This window comes from Athene noctua, chromosome Z, assembly GCF_965140245.1.
Source record: "Athene noctua chromosome Z, bAthNoc1.hap1.1, whole genome shotgun sequence".
NCBI lineage: Eukaryota > Metazoa > Chordata > Aves > Strigiformes > Strigidae > Athene > Athene noctua.
The window spans coordinates 87,146,530-87,168,444 of record NC_134077.1 but is presented as its reverse complement, the minus strand read 5'-3'; the positions used below and the strand labels follow the sequence as shown (position 1 = coordinate 87,168,444).

General features: G+C 37.7%; 1 protein-coding gene across 10 annotated transcripts in view; it reads left to right on the top strand.

Annotated features, from left to right (window-relative positions):
* Nucleotides 1-21,915, top strand: part of MEF2C (myocyte enhancer factor 2C) — a 126,976-nt gene that overhangs the window by 91,693 nt on the left and 13,368 nt on the right. For 4 of the 10 annotated variants that reach the window (XM_074932694.1, XM_074932691.1, XM_074932693.1 and 1 more), the window contains exons 5-7: nt 3,849-4,035; nt 5,181-5,228; nt 19,929-20,101. In XM_074932694.1, coding sequence (XP_074788795.1) covers nt 3,849-4,035; nt 5,181-5,228; nt 19,929-20,101 — 408 coding nt within the window. Of the gene's footprint in view, nt 1-3,848; nt 4,036-5,180; nt 5,229-19,928; nt 20,102-21,366; nt 21,391-21,915 lie in introns of all 10 variants that reach the window. The other 6 variants (XM_074932686.1, XM_074932692.1, XM_074932685.1 and 3 more) reach the window with 3 other exon arrangements.

Below are 21,915 nucleotides of genomic sequence, written 5' to 3'. Positions count from 1 at the left end.
TTTGGCAATTGTCTCCAAAGGAGAAAAGACAGAGAGGGGAAAAAAAAAAAAAAGAAAAAAAAAAAAAAAGGCAATAATGTGGCAAGCTGCATACAGGTTAGAATAAGGCTCGGTCTATGTCGGTAAATTAGCAAATGGCAAAGAACATACCGAGGCAGCGGGAGGTGCTTATCTCTGCCCTGAATTGTTTGAACAGTCCCTGGCATGCTTTTGGCACCAGCCAAATAACACTCTCCAAGACATTTTCTTAGCTCTGTTTGGTAGTTAGCCCAGGCCAGGAACAATTCCCAATTGTCAGTTTATATGTAGTCATGATGGTTTTGAGGTTGAGAAAGCTTAATAGTATGGACACGGACTGCTCTGTGGCCTCAGATGGCCTCAGCTCCTAGGCAAGTTTAATTTGCTCATATATATATTACACAAGTGCATCATAAGCTTTAATGTCCATCAGGCCTAGATGGAATAGATAAGCCCCGTGACTTACCACCAAGAATGACTTGGGAATCTGCAGGGGGTTGCAGTTCTTGGTGAAGGATGTATAACAAAATTCGGGCAACCAGAGCAAAGCTGTAGCTAGACACTTGCGGTTTAATACTGCTGCTAATTCAGACAAACTTCTCCCTCTAACTTTTGACTACTGAGGGGAAGAAATAAAAACTGCATATTCCAGATATAGTGTGTATTGTGCTGCAAAGCAGAGAATAAACTGGCTTTGCCTTGATAAAATTGCCTGTGAAGTACTCTGCGAATAGATAAAAGTATATCCAGACAGTAGGTAAAATGGTAAAAATTGAACTATTGCTACAGAAAATAAAAAAATAATTTCAATAATTTTTAAAAATATATTTTAAATGACAACATTAAGTAACTCTTTCAGCAACGTTTGTATGTTTCAGTGATGAGTAGTGAGACTGGCAGCCGCAAGAGCAACCAAGACTGGAGCTCTTTTGTGCCGTTCTAATGTAGAAGAATAAGATTCCTGCCCTTGAAGGGCTTGGTTTGTACATGGAAGAAATAAAAAACATAATGATGAAAGCAGACAGGCCTGCTGATGATCGGCAAAACCTTCAGATTTGAATTTGTACCCATGTTTTTGTTCAGAAATTGGGATTAGGAAAATAATTTAAGAAAACAGAGGAAATATTGGTGCCTGCTCAGGCTCAGAGGGCAGATTTCACAGATCTCATGACAGAGGTGAAGGAGACACTATGCAGAGTGCTCCCTAGTGGGTGACACTCAATCTGACATGGGCTGACACACAAGCAGGCAGGATCATGGGCTGGAATCTACCGGGCAGAGACCTCCACCACAGCCCCAAATGTTGCAGTAACAAGAGAGTCCATGGTGCCTAATTAATGTCTCACATAAGGCTGGAGGTGGAGCTAAGAGGTCTATCCTCATGTGAATTCACTGCCTAAAACCTTTAGAAAAGGCAGAAACCAGCAGCAGCATCTGACTTTGAGCTCAAGGAGCAGCCACACACTTCTGACTTACAGGGGGTTTGGGAACCTCTTGAGCCCTTCTGTGGCCAGTGAAGACACTAGCTTGCTTCAGAACACACCTTCAGGCTGACAAAATGATTCAGATTATGCTGTGTGAACCAGTTTCCAAGGAGCCTGGACCTCAGTTGTGAGATACACTGCTACTGCTTGTGCTATGTACTTTGTAAATTTTCCTTGGAAAGGCAGGTCACACATGCAGCAAGCGAGATGGACTGCAGCTGTAAGAACAACGGCAGAAAAAAAAAAAAAAAAAAAAAAAAAAAAAGGTTGGTCCTGAAAGAAATAAAGAACACACTTCAGCAATTACATTTTTCATCACGTAATAAATTATTCTCTTTTTTCTGTTTGGGAGACACAAACATTAGCATGTTTCAGGATCCCTGCCCAGATGTAGCAACATGTGTAGTTTTGCTCCTTACACACTGGACATGTAGATTCCCAGGACACCTCTCCTCCCTTTCCCACCTCTACTTAAACCAACCAGCTCTATGGAAAATAACGGCCCTCGGGGTGCACTTCAGCTTCTTGGCGAAGGGAAGTGAGTCCAGCGTGCAGCTCCCCCGACTAGGGAGTGGTGCCAGCAGGTCCACCTGCTCAAGTGCCCTACCTGATCTCAACCATAATGCTATGGCCATCTCTCACAAAACCAGGCCAAAGGCTACGTAGAGGGTTTCAGTGTTAAATTAACACCTTGAAATAAATCCCAAAGCGTTTGTGTAATGCATCCTTCACGTCATACCCTGAACTAAAACCTTGCTGTGTGTTTCAGTGGTTAAGCAAAATGATTCCTCTATATTTAGAGCAAAATTATGTCTGCCCCTAGAAAGGGGATAGGGGAAAAAAAAAAAAAAAAAAAAAAAAAGGATAACTGTAATTTGATGGCCAGTGCTGTAACACGCAGGGCACAGCCAACAGCTCTGGCCAGACAGAGAAGAGACATGTGGGAGGCACAAGGTCAGGCTGCCTCCATTGCCCGACACAGCAGATTATGTGTCCAGCTCTCAACATACTCCCTCTAGGTCCTTCAAGACTTACCAGTAGTATCAGCTGCCAAGCACAAAATTAAATTCTGTGATTTCCTTCCTCTGAAGATGTTACAAGGCAGGTTTAAATAATTTTTTGATGGATTTAGACTCTTGAAGCTTGTAAGATTTTTAAATGGCAAATTAAGGGGTACTTGGTTTGCATGTAGATGTTTCAATTTTTAAAAAGCTGTCAGGTAACTCTGAAAAAGTTTTCTTTCTGCTCATAAAGTAAAAAAATTGATTATTTTTTAAAAAGTAAATTAAATATGGAGTTCTGTTGCATTTGAATGCCATGAGAGTCATAAATTTTAAAGAAATTCAGGCAACTGATGCCCAAGAAAACCGCAATCATCAAATCCACCAACCAATCAAGAAAATCTGAGATGGGCTTTCTAAGAGCATAATGAGAATCAGGTACTGCATCTCCTCACACTCTCTGTCAGAGTGGTCCATAATTTTTTCACACCCTCTTTCAGAGTGGTCCCCTTCTTTTTTGAACGGGATTCTTACAAAGGACGGTGGTTTAGGTGAGGATCCTGCCTTAAGTATGAAAACAGTATATTGAAAAGTCGTCACCAAACACCACCACACCCCCCAAAAAACAAAACAAAACAAAACAAAACAAACAAAACAAAACAAAACAAAAAAAACAACAACAAAAAAATAAAACCACAGAGAACCCGAAGACTGGTGTGTATCTAAGTTTCTTGTACCTTTGTCCCTGATTAGAACTTTGTTTCTTTTAAGCCCCTCCAAGCTAAGATAGAAACTTTAAAAAAAAAGTAATGTAATCTGTTGGTGCCTTTAACATGATTTGGGATCATTCTGGTTGCTAAAGCAACATAAGCTGAAATTAAAGCTTTCCCTTCTGCATTCCACCCCTTCTAATTTTTCTCCATGAGATGAAGTCATCATAATCGTACCTTTGATCTTGCAGTCATCTGTGACACTAGATTAAGGTATCACAAGTGAACAATTACGACTTCACAGAATGAAAGAAAAAGAAAATTAAGCTTCATGAAGCAGGCTTTTGTTTTTAAAAAAGAAAAAAAAAAAAGAAAAAAAAAATCTTTCCTGTTCATACAAAGTAAATGTGCAAGCTGCATTAAAGGAAGATGGAATCATGATTTGGAAAATCATGTTTAAAAACCTTGGTAACTCTTTTGAAACTCTTCTCTTGACTATTGGGGGAGGGGGGGTGAGTGTAAATATTTTAACCACCAACTACAAAATATTTGAACTAAATATAGAGTAACTGTACTTGAAGGCTGTTGTGCTTCTGTACTATTCTCGTCTTTGTTTCCCTTTTTTGCTTGTACAGGCTGTTCCACCACCAAACTTTGAGATGCCAGTTTCTATCCCAGTGTCCAACCACAACAGTTTGGTATACAGTAACCCAGTCAGCTCACTGGGAAACCCCAATCTTTTGCCGCTGGCTCATCCTTCTTTGCAAAGAAATAGCATGTCTCCTGGCGTGACACATCGGCCTCCAAGTGCAGGTAACACAGGTAGGCTCTGTTCAATCCCATCCCTTTAAATGCTTTTTTATCAACTGCTCGTGTGCCTTAGGTCACTTTAAACTGTACTCTGAGAAACAAGAAGTCTGTTTCTACCAGTCATAACAGTTTGTCCAAAATTGCTGTGTTGAAAAATCAAAAGAAGAGCCAAAAGGGTTTCTATTCCCAATTTAGAAAAAAAAAAAAAAAAAAAGTTCTAGAAAAAGCTGAATATTGACTAAGATTAAAGGAAATCAATAAAGGATAAAAGGGCAGACAATTTGCTGTTTCATAAAAAGGCAGCTTGTCTGCTTAATTCATGCAAGAACTGACTGTATCATAAAGCTTAAAGGGGCCGGGGAGAAAATCTAGCCAACTCATACAAGTTGAAGCAAGTAAAATAGGGCACTCGTCACTTAAATCATCAGTTTAGAGGCTAAATGCAGAATTTATTATTATTTATGCATTCACAAGTTCCTTGAAGAGTAAATGTTAGTTGAGCTCTCCACTTGAGTGCCTTGTCTAGCAAGAGGCTGTGCTTTACTCTGGTGATGATGAGGGCTCACCTCTGGATAGGATAAATAGGGATTAAGTTTGTTCGGTCTGTCTGGCTGAAGCAACATCAAGATCCTTGAGGATACTGGGTTTAAAGAACCATTTGAGGTCCACAAGTGCAAAGAAAAGTTTTAAACATCCTTAGAGTGAATGTCTATGAAAGGCTGAGCAAATTAAAATAAAAAGCTATGTAAATATGTACTATAGCTTCTCAGTTATATTCTCATCCAGGAACTTTCAGTCTCTTCCTCCCAATCCTGCGTGGAAGCCTTTGCTTTTCTGACTAGTACTGAACAAAAGACAGCTTTCAGCTGAGGGACTACGATACAAAACTTACAAATATAATTGATTTTTCGTATGTTGTGAAAGTATGAAACGTCGTGTTCTACATATTTTGTTTGTCCTTGAAAGACAAATGTCCTGCATGGATAAATTAAACATTACAATTTTATGACTGTGGGTCTGATCCAATGCTGGTTGAAGTCAGAGGAGAGCTGCGGTGGGTACTGGAGCAGCACGTCTGAAGTCAGAGAAAATGTTTTGAATGTTTGCCTGTTATAAATTATCGTCCTCATTTGTAGTATTTCATTTCAACCCCCTAGGTGGCCTGATGGGTGGGGACCTCACAACCGGTGCAGGCACCAGTGCAGGTAAAGAGAAAATAATTTATTTTTATGAGTGAACAAAGGACTTCCTTCAAAGGCTGAGTCCTAAAATAGCTCCATATTGGAGGTGGGATATTAGAAAGTGATCGGCATCGGGTTTTTTCCTCCAGCTAAAGGAAGGGTAGTTGATACTTGTGCTTCTCTTATTAGTAGGAAGAGGCTTGTTTTCAGCAATGCCAAAAATCTTGCACCTCAACAAATTCCACAGGTACAAATATCTCTTTTCCTTCACATTAGCCTTTCCGGGTCCATTGCGTAGCCCTGTTCAGGCAAAACTCCTACTGAGGCCAGCGTCAGAACCCCTGATCCTTTTTAAGTCACAGGGAGATTTTCTACTGACTTTAGTGGAATTGGGGTTTTGTTGTATGAATTTAAGCTCGAGCAAAAATTTCAATATTAAGTTGTTCATTAGGCTTCAATCTACTGGGTACAGATTTGATTTCAAGCCCCTGCTCTAAGACTATTGTAGTCAGCAAAATCTGTTGGCATTTACTTAAATAATCAGTAATTAACTTAAGCTTAGTTTTATGTATTTGCTTAAGTGCTTTGGTACACAACAGGGAAAGGATTTTCAAAATACCCACGCAGAGAAAAAGATTAGCCCCTTTAGTCCTGCTCCCATAGAACTAATGAGAACTGTACTCGCTAAGGTCTGTGTTATCAAAGCAATGTTGTCAGAGTAGTCCCCTTTGCTCAGTAAACTCAGTGGTTTGTTAGCAATGTCAGCAATGTTGCATTATTACAAATACGGATTACAAAAGACAATGGCAAGATTACTGTTTCAGTTTGAGAAGTAAACACATATGTTCGAAGAAAATAAGCCGAGTGGTAAAACATGGAGCACATCCAATTTCACTGGGTTTACTGCTCTCAGAAAGAACTGTATGGAAAAATAGTTGGAAGATCCATTTTGTGCACTATAAACCAAGGCTGATATACATGCCAATTCTGACATTGCCTTGTAAAATTACTTATAGAGAAATTCTGGATATAGTGATCTTTTCTTTCTTGGCTCTTCTCAGCCTGTGTTAGACACCCCCCCCCCCCTTTTATCTTCACGCATAGATGAGTCACAGATGTTTGTGTGATGCATTTGTAGTAAAATTGAAACTGCACAGCATTGTATCAGAAAGGCACTTCAAACACATGCTGAAGCTTTGAGGGGTCATTTTGTATTAATTTAGGAGTAGGGAAGGCAGACCACGGCAACTTAGCTATTAGTCTCCTTTGTTCTCAAAAAAAAAGAAAGCATGATAGAAAATTATAGTTTTGTTAATTATCTTTTGTAAGCCTGCGAAACGCAGCTAAAGAAAGATTGATTCTGGCGGTGTGAGCATTCCGTCTCCTTTTAACCTCATATAGTAGAAACTTCAGGAACGGCAACGGAGAGACGCGGATGGGAAATTGATTGCCCTATTAAGGGGCTCCCTCTTCTGGATTTTTAAGAAATTTCATTGCCTCGTTACTGGTTTCCCGGTTCCTTTAAAAATACGCTGGAAAGCAATTAGTAAAGAAGGCAATGTTTTCTTTTAAAAGGGGTGCATACTAAAATAAAAGTTCGCCCACACATGAATTCGGCTTAATAATCCTTGTGCTTAACAAAATCTGTATATCAGTACGCCAGTTGAAGATTTATGTTCTTTCTAAATACTTTTTCTTGGAAATATGTTATAAGCATATATAAGCATAGGAAGAGGAACAGCTTGATTATTTACACACAAATTAAGAATCTGTATTTCCTGCACGCAGTGTTATGCATTAAGCTCTCAAGCGATGTAACTTTGGAGTAGGCAATTGATTTGAGGAGCATATATATGAGGGACATTGCTAGGAATGCATCATAAATATTTAATCGTATGAATAGTCTTTGTTCTTTATCTGCAATAAGAGCTTTAAACACCATTAAAGAAGTGTTTTCTAAATCTCTTAAATGCAGAGCAGTAGGAAGAATTTGATACAGGGCTGAAGGAAGATTAAAAGGTCACTATAAGGTTGAATCTTCTGTCTTGGTTGCATCATTCCACAATGGCACTATTTTGGACAGTCCTCTTTCTTTAGGGTGCAGAAGAATAAACATCAAAAGTTCTCTTTGTTCATCATTCTTCAGAAGAAACAGAGACCTCTGTGTTTCCTTCTGTTTGGCATCTTAGAAGCTGGTAGCATGATCATGTGGTTTAATCTGTTGGGGTTCATATTTCTGGCCAAATTAGAACATTATGAATTTGCATTTTTCTGCAGTGTCCAAAAATAGTATATATTCAAAATAACATATTTCGAGAAGAAGAGTCTAAAGAGTTTCATTTCTGCCATTATAAAATGAAACTACTTTTAATTACTAACACCAGGCCTCAGTTTCTGCACGACTTTAACAAACTGCATTATAACAAATTGCATTACAACTGCAGTATCAGAAATGGAAAAAGATTAGTTAATCCTGTGTTTTGAGAAGTATGTTATTTTGTTGGTCTTCATTATTTCAAGTAATAACCCTGAAATAATCCACAGTTTACCTTGGGAGTCAACCCAAAACATAAATAGAACTTTTAAAAGCTGACTACTTCTTTATTATCCTACACAACTAAATACCATCAGTGGTATTTTTAAGTTAAACCAAGGTTATCTCAGGTTTGTTAAAGTAAATTTGTTCTTAGCCAAACACTGATTGAATAGTTTCTATCATGTGATAGTAGCAACTGCCAACAAAATTGGAGTGAACTTCACATTTAGTATAGTTGCTAAATTAGAAATACAGCAATCTCTTTGGCACTATTTTCTCAAACCAGAGGCTTTTAATTGAAAGAGAGAGCAAGAACTTTTTGGACCCAAATTGGTACGCTCTGAAACCATTCTAGCTTAACCTATAACTAATACAAAGACTAAGTGACGTTACCTGTTTATATGACAGACTGCCTAAAGTTCTTTTAATTTTTAGGGAGCACAGTCTTTAACAAAACAGCTTAACTGCATCTTCACCAGAAATAAATAATGTCTGTGAAGTTTTAGTACAGTGAATTACCTGAACCTTTATTCAGCGGCTCGACATGTATGTCAAAAGCCTGATAAAAGATTAAAACTTTTAAAATATTGTAATAGTTTTAAAATGACAGTATAACAGTATTGGAGGACATCTCTCTTTGCATCTGTACTTTAAGCTTGATTTTCAAACTGAGTTATTTTTTTCATTTTTTATATGGTTTTCAGATTATGACATTTTGCATTTTATAATTCAATCTTCTTTTGACTGGAATAAGCCCATCTAAACAAAATATAATTTATTTATATTTTAAACCACTGTAAATAACAAAATCAAAGGCAAAATTCAATCTCACATTTTAAATCCAGGATGGGTATAATAAAAAATACAGTTGCTCTAATTGTTTATTCACTTTCTGTAGTTTGTTTGTTCTGATATTTGATTTCTGTACTGCCTCTATCTTGCCATTAACAATAAACTAAAGGAGCAAGTTATTCAAAAGTGCTTGGGACTCTGCAGATGCCGTCAGAGGGACTCATTGCTGCTTCTTGTTAAATCAGACATCCTCAAGCTACCTTTAAACCTGTTCTTTAAAATCATTAGAAACTGAAAAGATCAGTAGTGCATTCTGAAAAATTCATCCCATGTCTTTTTAATAACTGAATACCATATTTACCTATAAATCAGCAGCTAGACATTTCCTACTGGAAATTAACCACAAGCTAACAGTTGCCTTCTCATCTTCTGAGGGCTGAGGTCCCGGATCTGACGGCCAGTATCATAATTTGCTAGTGCTTTCCTGCTCCTTTTTCTTTTCTTGGTCATGTACTGACTGTGGGTGAATGTATTATATATTCTACTAGTATTTCAAGACACATGGGAGTATATGTAATAGTAGGGTTTTTTAATTTATAAGCCCTCAGGGTAGAGGCAATCTGGATTGTATCTTCTCAAAAAAAAAAAAAAAAAAAAGAAGTTATTTACTAAAAGGAAGCAATCTGCCTAAATAAGCCTACAAGCAGTACCAAAAATAAGCAAGGATTTCAAACGTACCTGGTTGCATTAGTCTTTTGAAATGGTAAATATAAATAAGCAAATAATAAAAGTAAAAAATAAAGAATTAAAAGGCTACGTAAATATTCTCCACTGTGCCCTGAAATCATGCTTGGCATAGTCAAGGGAAGATAAATCTTAGGCTAAAAGTGTAGAATATGTTAAATAAACAAGTGATCTTAGAACAGTGATTCCCAAACCACAGTTTATGGACAACCTGTTAGAACTGGGTTTGCCAGGGAGAGCATGGTAAGTCATTGCCCTTCCCTTACTACTTGATGAGTGCAGTCACCCACAGACCTCTGATCCAAAGATTGGGCAAGATGTGGTACAAAAGTATAGTAAACAATAGTTCCTGTCCAATGAAGTTTACAGTACAAAAGAAAGAACGGGCAGTCATTCATAACAGAGTTTGTGATGCAACAGTGCCAAATCCAAACAATAAGAATTCATAAATTGGCAGGTTGGCTTAAAACCGTGGAGGGGGATAAGAAATTAAAAACATAACAGATTTCATTTTCTCTTTTTCCACTCATATTATGCCATTAAGTGTTCCTTTTGCAAGCTTTCCTCCATGTAAGGAGGTGGGGGGGTTTTTTATTTTTTTTTTTTCCCCCAGTGTTTTAAGGGAAATACCTACAAGTAGGAGGTTTGTGATAAAACAGGAGAAACACTAGAACTTGTTTGGCAGCTCTCATACATAGTATGAAGGATATAGTCTATCTAACAATACCTGAATTTCATAACTATGTAGGCAGTCCTCACAAGACTTCTCAAAATCAAGTCCTCTTTCTGCCCTCAGCAACCGATCTGTTTTTATACAGCTTATTCATTTCATACAGGGAAAAAATCACATCAGTGAAACTCTGAGAATAAGCTTGAAAGGACAGATGCTGCTGTCCATGTAAAAATCAAGTCTTGCAATGGGTGACATAAGCAAAGGTAGGATGCATGCATATTCTGCTAACTCATGTGACCTCTTACTTACCTCAATGAAAATCTCTGAAAATCTGGCCTTTATTAGGTTTCCATCAGTTGTGTAAGTGTTGACTTAGTAATTTATTTAGTTATTCTCTGCCTCATCCTCTCTCTAATCAACAGTGTCTCAATATTTGTATTTATAAAAAGACAGCTTGAAAGAATTGAAAGGGAGAAAGCCCCAAGTTCACATGTAATGAACAATTAAGTGAGTCATACAAATTGTGGTTCTTTGTAAGTGGGATTTTAAAGACAGGCATGATTGACTTCCTTTATGACAAGCAGTTTCAAATGTTCCTCAAGAACAATTTGGATTCTTTAGATAAAATACTTCTCCCAGTGAAGTCGGGGGGGAATTTTATGCTTTATTTCAGTGAGACAGGGATTTCACTGGTTTTTTTGTCTGCACATTCTTGCTCATTAAGACACGACACTGTCTTCTGTTCCACACTGCAATCCATACTCTTGTTCAAATTCAGAAAATAGAAGGCGGCATTGCAAATTAGCAAACATCTGGTTTTCATGCCTATCCTGAGTCCTGAAAGAGATGGTTGATGCCTCCTGGATCTGGAATGCAGCAATGAGTTTGCTCTGAGAAAGAAAGCAAGAAATTATTTTAACCTCTTGAAGCTGCGACTGCAGCCACATGTGGAAGCTTCTGGCAGTATTAAGTTAATGCAAACTCTGTCCTTTAACTTTTAATGTGATTCCCCAGTTAAGATATTCAATCCATAAATTCCGTGTTTTCCAAATTTCTTGCAAGCTGATTTCTCCTTTGTAACAGTTCGAACAGTCTCCCAGAAGTAAAAGCCAGACGAGAGAGGGATGGATTAGTTACCGATCTTTTCTTTGCATCTGCTTAAATTTCAGAACAAATCTAAGTAGTATTATCTATGTGCAAAACACATTTCTCGTGTGTATCTCTGTTCTAATAACGTTGGTAAGTTAAAAATATAAATACATATAATTTGTGTTTAGTATATGTAGTCCTGAACGTATACTTTCCTGACACTGAATTTTAAGTTATGCCTTCTTCATTTTTCAGTAATTACGCATTTAACAAAAATCAACATTTTCACTTTAGCTATATGTTTATGAAAAAAAAAATGCTGGCAGTTATTTCCAAAATCTGGGGAGGGAGCAAGAAAGTACGTTTTCAAATAATGTCTATACGTCTATAATGGGAATTTATTCTTGTCTTGTAATATTTTTCATTAAAAAAGCATTTTTCCCCAAAATGATAATTGATTTCAAGCACCCAAAAGAAGGAAATTATTTGTCATCAGCAAGTAATTTGTTAAAAGCAGATGATTTGTCAAAGGCTCTCACTCCGGCAGTGAGAACTGATAAGTCCTCTACTCTTCCCAGGCTTATATCTCCTACATACCTCCAGAAAAGATTGTATTTTTCAGTAGTATAGTTTTCTCTGTGACATAAGTCAGGTTTTTTCCTTTCTTCTGAGTCTACAGAAGCTCATACACAAAAAAAAAAAAAAAAAAAAAAAAAATTAATTTTTTTAATAAACAGGACTAGAATGGAGCATCTTTTCAGCTAGCATACAAAAGGAAGGAAGATATGTGCTCCAGATATACATTATTTGATTGCTATACTGGAATACGAATTAACTTATAAGAGGTCAGCTAAGTCCTGAAAACCTATTTTGGAGAGGGGGTTATCTCTGGACCAGACATGGTTTGTACATCCTGCACATGTTAAGAGATCAGGCGTATGCCAGTCACTGAAAAAGCTGTTATCCAATCTAAATTTCAGCTGAGCACCGCTGAAAATCACCATTGATTTTTGGTGTTGATCTCTCCTACTAAACTAAAACTTATTGTGGAAGATCACTGCATTCCTAGTGCAGAGCACGGACTAACCTCTGCAAAAGTGAACGGTGAGCGAGGAGGGAGCACTAGGCAAGGTCACGGACATTCCACCGTGCCTGCTCCTCGTGGTAGCAGCTGCAGTGCCAGTGGCAGGTTAGTTCTTTTGCCATGGATATCACTTTTAAATAACTCTCTGAACACTGATGCTTGCTTTGAACTACAGACATGTAATATTTATAAAGCACATAACTAAAGAACGCCGTGTAATTTTCCTAAGTGATTTTTCTCAATAATTACAACTTAGTTTCTGTGATGATTAGGTGAAGCTTCAAGCCAAACACGATAACTTGAAATATATGGGTTCTGAAATGAGCATGGCTATTGATAAATAACCATGTTAGAACAAAATAGTGTTGTGGAAGTGGAAATAAATTAATCAATATAATCAGAACTAAAGATATAGGAAAGATAGTGTTTCTGCGTTAAAGCCACATGCTCTGAGATTCCTGAAATGAGGTGCCATTGAAGAATTATGAAAATAAATAGTAAGATGCTGTGATCAGACGATATAAGAATATAAGCATACTGACAAGAGTAACTGTACTGCAAAATTAAAAAACCACAAACAGGACCTGGACTTGGATCTTCTATCACCCTGTTCCTTTGCTGAGCAAAAAAGGGAGGAATAAGGATGATCATCCTTGGAAGAAGGAAGAGCACTCCCCCTTCACTCAGCGTGTAATTTGCAACAGACCCTCACTGCCTATGCGATGTATCCCTATTCCAAAGGTTGCAAGGAGGGAGTCCAGAGGTGTGTGAAATTTCTGCCTGCAGCTTGGAAAACCTAATTGCAATCAGAAACGTTTTGAAGTGTTGCTCACAGTTCCTTATGTGGGTAGCCACAGGCTAATTCTGTAGACAGTCAGGTGCCACCTTTACATTTATCTTATTAAGGTGTGAACTCCTAGGCTAAAGTGGCAGAATACTTAGTGCAAGAAATACTTTAGAAACATTTAAATACAGATCTTATTATAGCAACAAAACATAACCGCAGTGATGGTGATCAGGTTAGTTTGCCATGTACTTAGTTACGCACTTGACTCAGCAGTAAGGTATTTGCATGAAGTGTAATGGTCTGTGATACACAGGTCAGGTTTCTGTTCTCATGGCCTTTCATTCTACGTCTAAATAAACTCATCTATTTCTCCATTTGGCTGAAAAAGCATCTCAGATTTCTACCCGCCTTGTTTCATGGTTTGTCCTTAGATTTCCAGAAACGTGTTTTGCAATGTGTTCTGCATTGTCAAGTGGCCAAAGAGCCACTTCTTTACTTTCAACTTCTGCCCAAGAAGCATCATCTCTGTCCTGAAGGAAATCTGAGCCCAGTTGCTACAGTATGGGATACACATGTCCTTTTTTAGCAATAGTTATGTGCACCTGCAAATACTCCACGTAGAGTAGATCGTAAGGATGTTCCAAATTTTATATGGCACTAGCCCAAGGGTTAGAAATAATTTTGACTACTTCATCATGTAAACAGTTCAATAAGGTAGCTGGCGGTACTCAAATTAAAGATTCCAGGAGGAAGAATTGGGGTTTAATTCTTTCATGGTGAGGAACATGCCACCAGGACACACTGGGGGCAGCTGAGGGCTGGGAAGAGCGGAGGTTCCTGGGGGTGGCAGGGCAGGGCTTCGCAGCCAGAACCCATCCCACTGCCCCAGCCACCCACTGCCAGCCACGGCAGGGCCATCCCACAGCCCCAGAGGGACGGTGAGGGGCAGCCAGGGACAGAGCCAGCCCCAGACATCAGGCACCCCCATGGGCATGGGGATGGGCCGGGGTGTCAGCCCATGGGTGGGGGTCTGGATCAGGCCTGGTGAGGGGAACTATAAGGCTGGTTAGAAGACTGTTAGTGACAGTAAAGACAAGACTGAGCAGTAAGAGCCATACTGTCTGAGTGTGTGGGAACTGAGCCTAAGTGCTTGAACCAGCCCAGAGACATAGAGAACTGAAAAACATGGGCCACAAAACAAAGCAGTCACTTTCTTCATAATATGCTACACATATAAGTAAATCATACACACAGTTTTCCCTGGGAAATTTGATGCGACTGTTTACCTCCGCTGCAGCTGAAGCAGTGGAGATTTGCCTGGTTTCCAAAATGGGATCTCACCAACACCCGGAGTCATGAAACGGGGTGTGCAGTGTAACCTCGTGCTTTGGGCAGTCCCTGTCCACGTCACCCTCCATGTGCACCTCAATTGTCTACAGCAGTAGCAGTATTTCAGTGATTCCCAAATACTGGAGGTTTTTCCCAACACAGGACAACTGTAGTACCATTAGAGACCTTTACACAGCTTCAGACTTAAAGAGCAAGGATTTCCCATTAACAGTTAACACAACTTTAAAATTGCTTGGCAAGAACAGAGTGAGTTAGAGACCTGTATATCAACTTACTGTTATATTGTTTTGTGAATCTCTGCCTTTTCATTTATATTATTTCTAAATGGTTGGTTTCTAAAACTATAACAAAGAGTTATTGAGATAGTTTCTCCTCATTCTCTTCCCATTTTTACAAATGTCTATGTGTTCACAGCACTTCCATCCAATTTCAGCCCAAAATGCAGCTGACATTTCACAAGATACTTGAGAATTCTTTCACACAAAATCAGTAGGTTTTATGTACCACATCTGTCTGAGCTGGCAGCCAGTAATTCAGTAAAGGTCCATTAGTGCAATGTTGTGGGACTAATGGGCAGGTACTTTAACATAAAGATTTTCTTTTTTTGGGTGAGCATATCTGCAGATTGGTTTCCTTCTACCGCTTGCAGTTAGTAGAGGTCACGTAGTGTGAAATGACTAGTATGCAACATGTGAGTAAGAACCTTCAATTATCTCTTTTTAAAATTACGTTTAGGTGAACACCAACCAGTACAGCTTCCTGTCATTAGTGCTTTATTGTCAGTATCTATTTTGTTTGAGTGGTAAAACATAGCCTGTTCTAACAGTGTGTATGCATTAAAAAAAAAAAAAAATTACACATAAGATGTAAGAAAGAAAAGGAACCCTTTCACTTCTAATTACTATCAGGAACAATTACCATTCCTTCAGAAAGTGGGGAAAATGAGGTGAGTGAAGAGTGAAAAACTGGGTGTAAATTTAACAAAATTTCTATTACTGCATGCCTTCTTTTCTATATACATACATTTTGAAGTGGAGGTAAATTGTAGCATCATTGGTTCTCATGTTTATATAGATTAATTCTAAATTTAACATTTGTTTTGAGAGCCTTGGTAGTCAGTCATTATGTCATATGTATGGGATGTGCATTTGATACAACCCTGTAAGAAGCAGGAATCCTCCATGAAATGAAATGTACTTATTCTTCTTGGAAGAATTGTGATAATTTCCACAAGTAAGAGCATACATTTGTTGGTAACTTGAAATGATCGTTAATATTTCTTGAAACTCCTTTGAGAATTTGAAAGTTCTTTTCCTATTCAAATTAATGGGAGGTAGACATCCTAGATTCCTAAAGGTCTTGTAAATTCTCAACCCATATGGTCAGTGAAAAGCATTAGAGTAAATGAAAGAGAGATCAAAGAAAGGACATATAAATTATGTGTCTTGTTCTTCATTCTTCTAGGACTATCATGGAGGCTTTTTCATTCAGTATATTTTTGTATCTTTGCAATCACAAGTTAACAAGAAACAAGAACATGACAGGTTCAAAACTTCAAGACATCAAACTACAAAAATTTTCCAATTTTTCAAGACTTAAAAACTTTTAATCATGACAATGCTGTTCAAGAATGATGAGAGATAGGGAAATAAATTATTCTTCCCTCGTTTGTTTTACCTTAATGCGTGGAAAGTTTCCTGGCATAAATGGTCAGTACAGAATTATTGTCCTAACTCTGAGAATGTAATGAATTGCAGCCACTTTGCAACCACTGTAACACCAGTGACCAAAACTGCATATAAGGTACAGGCGTTACTAATGGAGGGTGAAAGAAGAGACGTAAACTCTGCTCTCTGTTCTGTCCTGAATAAACCTGCGCCCTACTAGTACCCTTAAATTCTTAAAACGTGGAAGTGACTATTTAAGATAGTAGTCCGTGAATTTGTAACATAGTTCAAATTGTAGTTTTCCATGAGTAACTGAAATTTCTTTTTTAATAGTTCTTCTTGACTGACTAACTACTGCTCCACAAAAATAAATTTTCTGGATGTTTTTAAAAAGTGATATTGCAGGGATTAATCATGGGGTCTGCACTTGGTCGGAATTCCTTCTAAAGTCAATGGCACTTGTGCCTAAATGCAGAATGTGAGAACATGCCCAAGAAGAGCATTCAATGCTCAGAAAGCATTCGTCTTCATATTCTGCCATTAGTCCAAATACAAAGCCTGGAACTGCATTTCATGACACGTGCCGCTCCACTAGTTCTGTCTAGAAACAAGCTCTTTTCTGTGTAAAATATTTTTACCCCTTCAAGTCAATATAACAAACAACATGAGGAAAAATAATTTTCTCTGAAAACTTCTTGAATTGAAAATGATGTAAATTTACAAATTCTGACATATGCCCTTTAAAACTTGTGCATCTACTGTTTTTATTTTCATTATACATTACAAGTTATATCCGTAATGTTTAAAAATGTTCTATTCCAGCAAAAATATGGCTTTTAACCAAATAAAAATGTAAAGCCAACTTGCTCTAAAATCCATCTGTTTTTCATTTTCTTATAATCTATAATCAGGAAATCCATTCATACATGACATATAATTTTTGCGCTTTCAAGTGGATAGTGGAATGCGATGTTCTGCATACAGTCACATCTAAATTGATAATTGTCCAGGCAGAGTGTAATTTTAAAGTATAGGATGAAGGAAGGTTTAATTTGTATATTAGAAGTCTTATACATTTTTTTGCCTCTGAATGTAAATGAGGCCATTCTCTTCGGTGGATTTATCTGAAGGTGGGACAGCTGCCTCAGAGCAGGCCACAGCTTTCTGAGTAAAGAGGATACGGTCTGAGAGCTGGTCTAAATGCAGACTTTTCTTAACTGTAAACCACATGCATGCATTCATCATTGATTTTCAAATGATGGGTTTCTGTGTCATTGGTTTAAGGTCTGCAGTCTTACATTCCTGACTCCAGATTATACCAAAAGAATAACAATTTGGTGGCTGGAAAGAGGAATGGTTATTATATGGCTCCAAAATGCTAGCTGGCATAATATGCCATGAACAGCAGAAATCTACTGGTAAAGAGAAGATTGCAGTAGTTCTTAAAAATAATTTGATGTTCTAAAAATATAAATGTAAGAAATGTTATCACTTTTCAAAATATCTTACATCGGTAGGTAAATAATATAAATGTCTGATGAAAGTTTCTTAAGAGTAAAGTTTTATACAGATGCATTCTTCCTCTTGATTTTTAATAGTATATTTATATACTATTGAGTATAGTATATTTTAATATACTATAATAGTATATTTATATTAAGCAAATGTAGAAAATGGGAGTCCTTTCTTGTAAAGGTTTCTATTCTCCAAAAATCGCAACTATAGAAACAAACATGTAGATTACAGTTCATGCTGTTTTGTTGAATATCTTAGTTTGTACATTGTAGAACAAAACAAACAAACAAACAAAAAAACCCACAAAATCCCAAAACGCTGCTTCTTCAAACAGCTTAATTTTCGCTCTCTGAACAAATGCTTGTCATGCAGCAGATTTCACAAGGCAGTTTTTACTTCCTGTTGGTAAAATAGCTCCTGCATGAAACCAGCACCAGAGAAACTCTACTTTTGCTTCAGTTTCTTCGGTTGATCACTTCTCCACATCATTAGTTTTTCAGCAGTCAGTTTGTAAAAGATCAACTTTTAAAAGGCACTGTAGTTTCTAGACAAAACATCGTGGTATATTCGAAATGCCACTTCTAACTTCTCCGCCTCTATTAACACATAGCATTAATTAAAGCATAATATGTAGCAAATCTGTGTTGAGAGCAATTGTTCATTTTTTAAAAAGCCTACTGACACAAAATAGAAGATTCTTGACAGTGTTGTGCTATTTTAGCTCAGTAAGTGTAAAATACACTTTTATTCATTAACTCATCTTGCTAACTGTAAGATATTATTAAGGAAATAAACAACAAGATTAACTGTGAAAAATATTTTAATACAAAATCTCCGAGTGATCTGAAGGGTTATAAACTTCCATCTTAATTCCTTTTTGAAAAGGCTTGGGAGATCATCATAATAAAAAGCAGGAGAATAAACAAGCCAGGCCAGACCAGTGACTAAATGTACACCACAAATATGAAAGTCAATCACTTTGTGATACTTTTCCTGTGTACTAAAGCCTAATGTTCACAGTTTAGGGTCTTCCAGGGCATTGAGTGGTGTTTTTTTATTTAATAGCCTTTGACAAAGTTTTTTTCCATGGATTTGCTGATCTGATAAATACAATTAGCTGATGTGCTTGCGGATTAAAAACATGATTTGATGTTAGTCATGCTTGGACACACTTCATTATCTTAACTGGAAGACAGATTCACTCACATGTACTGTAGTTTTTATGCCCACCTCATAGACTTTATCAAATTTAGTTCCATAATCCACTTATGTCCCTTAGGACTGTAAACCCCATTTCACATGTGGAAAAAAAGTGAGATACAGAGTTCTTCGCTGACTTTGGGACTACAAAGGAAATTTGAAGGTCCAGGGCTTCTAACTCATCGAGCTCTGCCACACTCACTAGCTCATCTGCCCACACTGTTTCTAGGTTGTGTGTCACAGCTTATGAGCTGTGAACAAAAGATGAGTACAAGAACAGAAAGTCTTCCCTAGCATTTGTTTTCTTGGTATTTATCCATGAAAGTTTTCTCTTTGTGTGCTAGTTTTCATGCTATTCACTCTCTATGAGTGGGCAGTTTCTGTATCTCTCTTGAGCCTGTAAAGGCAGAATTTCAAGGCTACACTAAAAAGTCACCTCTTTCCCCAGACTTTGTGCGAGTAAAAGGTGAAACTAGGCAGATGAAATAGGAAGGTCTCATTTTTAGTGAAATGACAGGTCAGTAACCTTATGGACGTATGTTGTCTGTAGTACACGTTGAGGGAAAGACACTTTTTTCTGAAAAAGGCCAATGAAGCATTTGCGTGTCAGAATTGTTCCTGGGGCCTGCAGAAAGCAACAGAGAGATGAAGATGAAAGATACGGTGATATTTTCCAAATAAGGTTATGCTCTTGCTCCCATTGACTTTAGTGATGACAGAATCAGGTCCAGAAAGTGTGGTGAACAAGAGCCAAAAACATTTGAGAATCTTCCTAGTCCTCCCCCTGCCTTTTCTGGAAATTATAGCCTTGCTATACTCATCCTTTGTTTAAAAACAAAACAAAATCATGACCTGGAAAGGGCTGAGTAAGGCCAGGCAGAATCCTCTGTAGTTGTCAAGAAAACACAGCATCGCTTTGACATTTTTTTAAACCATAGGATTGCCTGACTTTCCCGATTCTCTCGTAAGGCAAACGTTAGATCTTGGCTGCTTTGAGTGCACAGTATATTGTGCTGTATAATGTAGTTCTGTAAGCAGAGTCATAAAATCAAGTTACTTTCAGCACATCACTGAGATGTCAGCTGTTATGAGAGAAAGCATTTAAGACCAGTTGTTCCAAATAGGGCATTTGTTGTATTTTCCTGTGAAGATACATTACATGACACAGGTATTTACCTTGATTTTTTTAATTTGACATTTTTAATATTCAATCTTAAGAAATACATTGGCGTTTATAATCCTTCTCTCTTTTTTTTTTTTTCTTTTTTTTTTTTTTAACCCAAAAAGGAAATGGATATGGCAACCCCCGCAACTCACCAGGTCTGCTGGTCTCACCTGGCAACTTGAACAAGAATATGCAAGCAAAATCTCCGCCTCCAATGAATTTGGGAATGAACAACCGTAAACCAGATCTCCGTGTGCTTATTCCACCTGGCAGCAAGAATACAATGCCATCAGTGGTAATGCATTTTCAAAGCTTCTTTTTATCTCCTTCACATAAGAGTTATTTAGGAATTTCAAGGTCTGCTCAAGCAACTAAAATCAGCAGAATAACATTTCACATTCTTGCTTGTTTGGTCTTTCTGTCTAACCTTAAGGCTTGACATCAAGCTGAGGATGTAGGCAGAGCCTGTTCGATTGCTTTTATGAAGTCATATTTACTTCCTCCCTTTTTTCTATTGAGTTGCAAAATAGAAACTGTGCTCTGCACAGTCTAAACTTCTGCACTCTCTCTCCTAGTAGCTAGAAGAGCCTTTCCTGGATTTGTTATAAAGGCTGAATTTAACCCTGAGTTTTCCTAACCTACTGTTTTTCTTAAATATTTAACCACACAGACTCTCAGCAGATGGCAGATTAACTACAAATAAATTAATCTGAACTCTAGCACTTGAGCTCCAAAGGCCAAATTTTATAATGATAAGAGATGGTAAATAGACAGAGGAGGATAGAAACGAACATGAAAATGCTCTATCTCCTGCCAGGATTAACAAAATTTAGTCAGGCTCTTATGCTAGAAGGTTGAATCATGAAGGTGTTGTCTGCCTACCTCGTAGTTCCCTTCTGAAAGTCAGTGAGTGGCTGCAAGTAAATCTTTCATGAGTGATTTAACTTTAAAAGTGAGCTTGATTTAAAAAGGATCTTGATGGTAAATTTAAGTGACACTATAAACACATTTTTCCATTATGTAACAGACATTATTAAACTAACTTCCAAGTTGGCTACTTCAGCTCGATGTATAATAAATTAACTGTGAACATCAAACTAAAACCCCCCATATATGTGATGCTGCCTTCTGAGAGGATAAGTAACAAATAGTCTCCTACAGGGCAGCACTCAAAGTCGACCATGGCAGTGACGAGCTGTCTGCATCAAATGATTTATTCCAAGGTCCTTAAAACTGATACTTTCCAAGGGATTCTGTGAATGGTCAGGTCTCCTGAAACCACGTATAGCAACACAGTCTGCAGCCGCTGGGGCTGCGGAAGAAATAATGAATTCTGAAAGTCTTGTGCTGAAAACTGGATAGATTGTCCTCGCAGCTGAGACAAACATCCCATTAGAAGGACAAAGAAGAGATCTATGAAGTGATATTTTTCCAAACTATGCTCAGAAAGTGTTTCATTTGCTGCCCCTATCAGATGAAGCTGTTCCCTAGGCTAGAAATCTGCATCCTGGTAAATATTTATATTCACTAATTTTTAATGCTCCTTTCCTATGCACTCAGTCTGAGGATGTTGATCTGCTCCTGGTAAGTGGTAGTGACGTTCATCTTAATAATGAGGAAAAGAAAGTCAGTTCTTTTGTATGACTGATACTTGTGTAGGTGAAGTGTTGGTTGAACTAAAACGGAAAACATTGCCATAACTATTTTGTGAATAAAAATTTCATCATAATTTTTGAAATACAGCAGTATGGAGGGCCAGGGGGAGTTGTTGCACATATTCAAATTATGCATGCTAGAATCAAGCTTTCTTGATGCTGGTGCTTTGAGAGTGTTAAACTTGTGCTGTTGAAGAAAGTGCAGCCTTGTGAGATTTTTTTTTTTTTTTTGGTGGCTCTCTGGTCATTTAATCCTGCCACTCACAGGATTCCAGTTCTCTAGTGCAATTTTTACAGTCCAACATCTAGCGCCCCGGAGTTAAAGATAAGCGTGTAACTGCTGTGCTACCTAACACTCGAAGTTTGTTTTATTGCACAAAAACGAAGTAGTCAGAGCACCATCTGCTGGTAAGAGTTCAGTGTTCAGCAATCTCGGGGTGCCCCTCAATTTCAA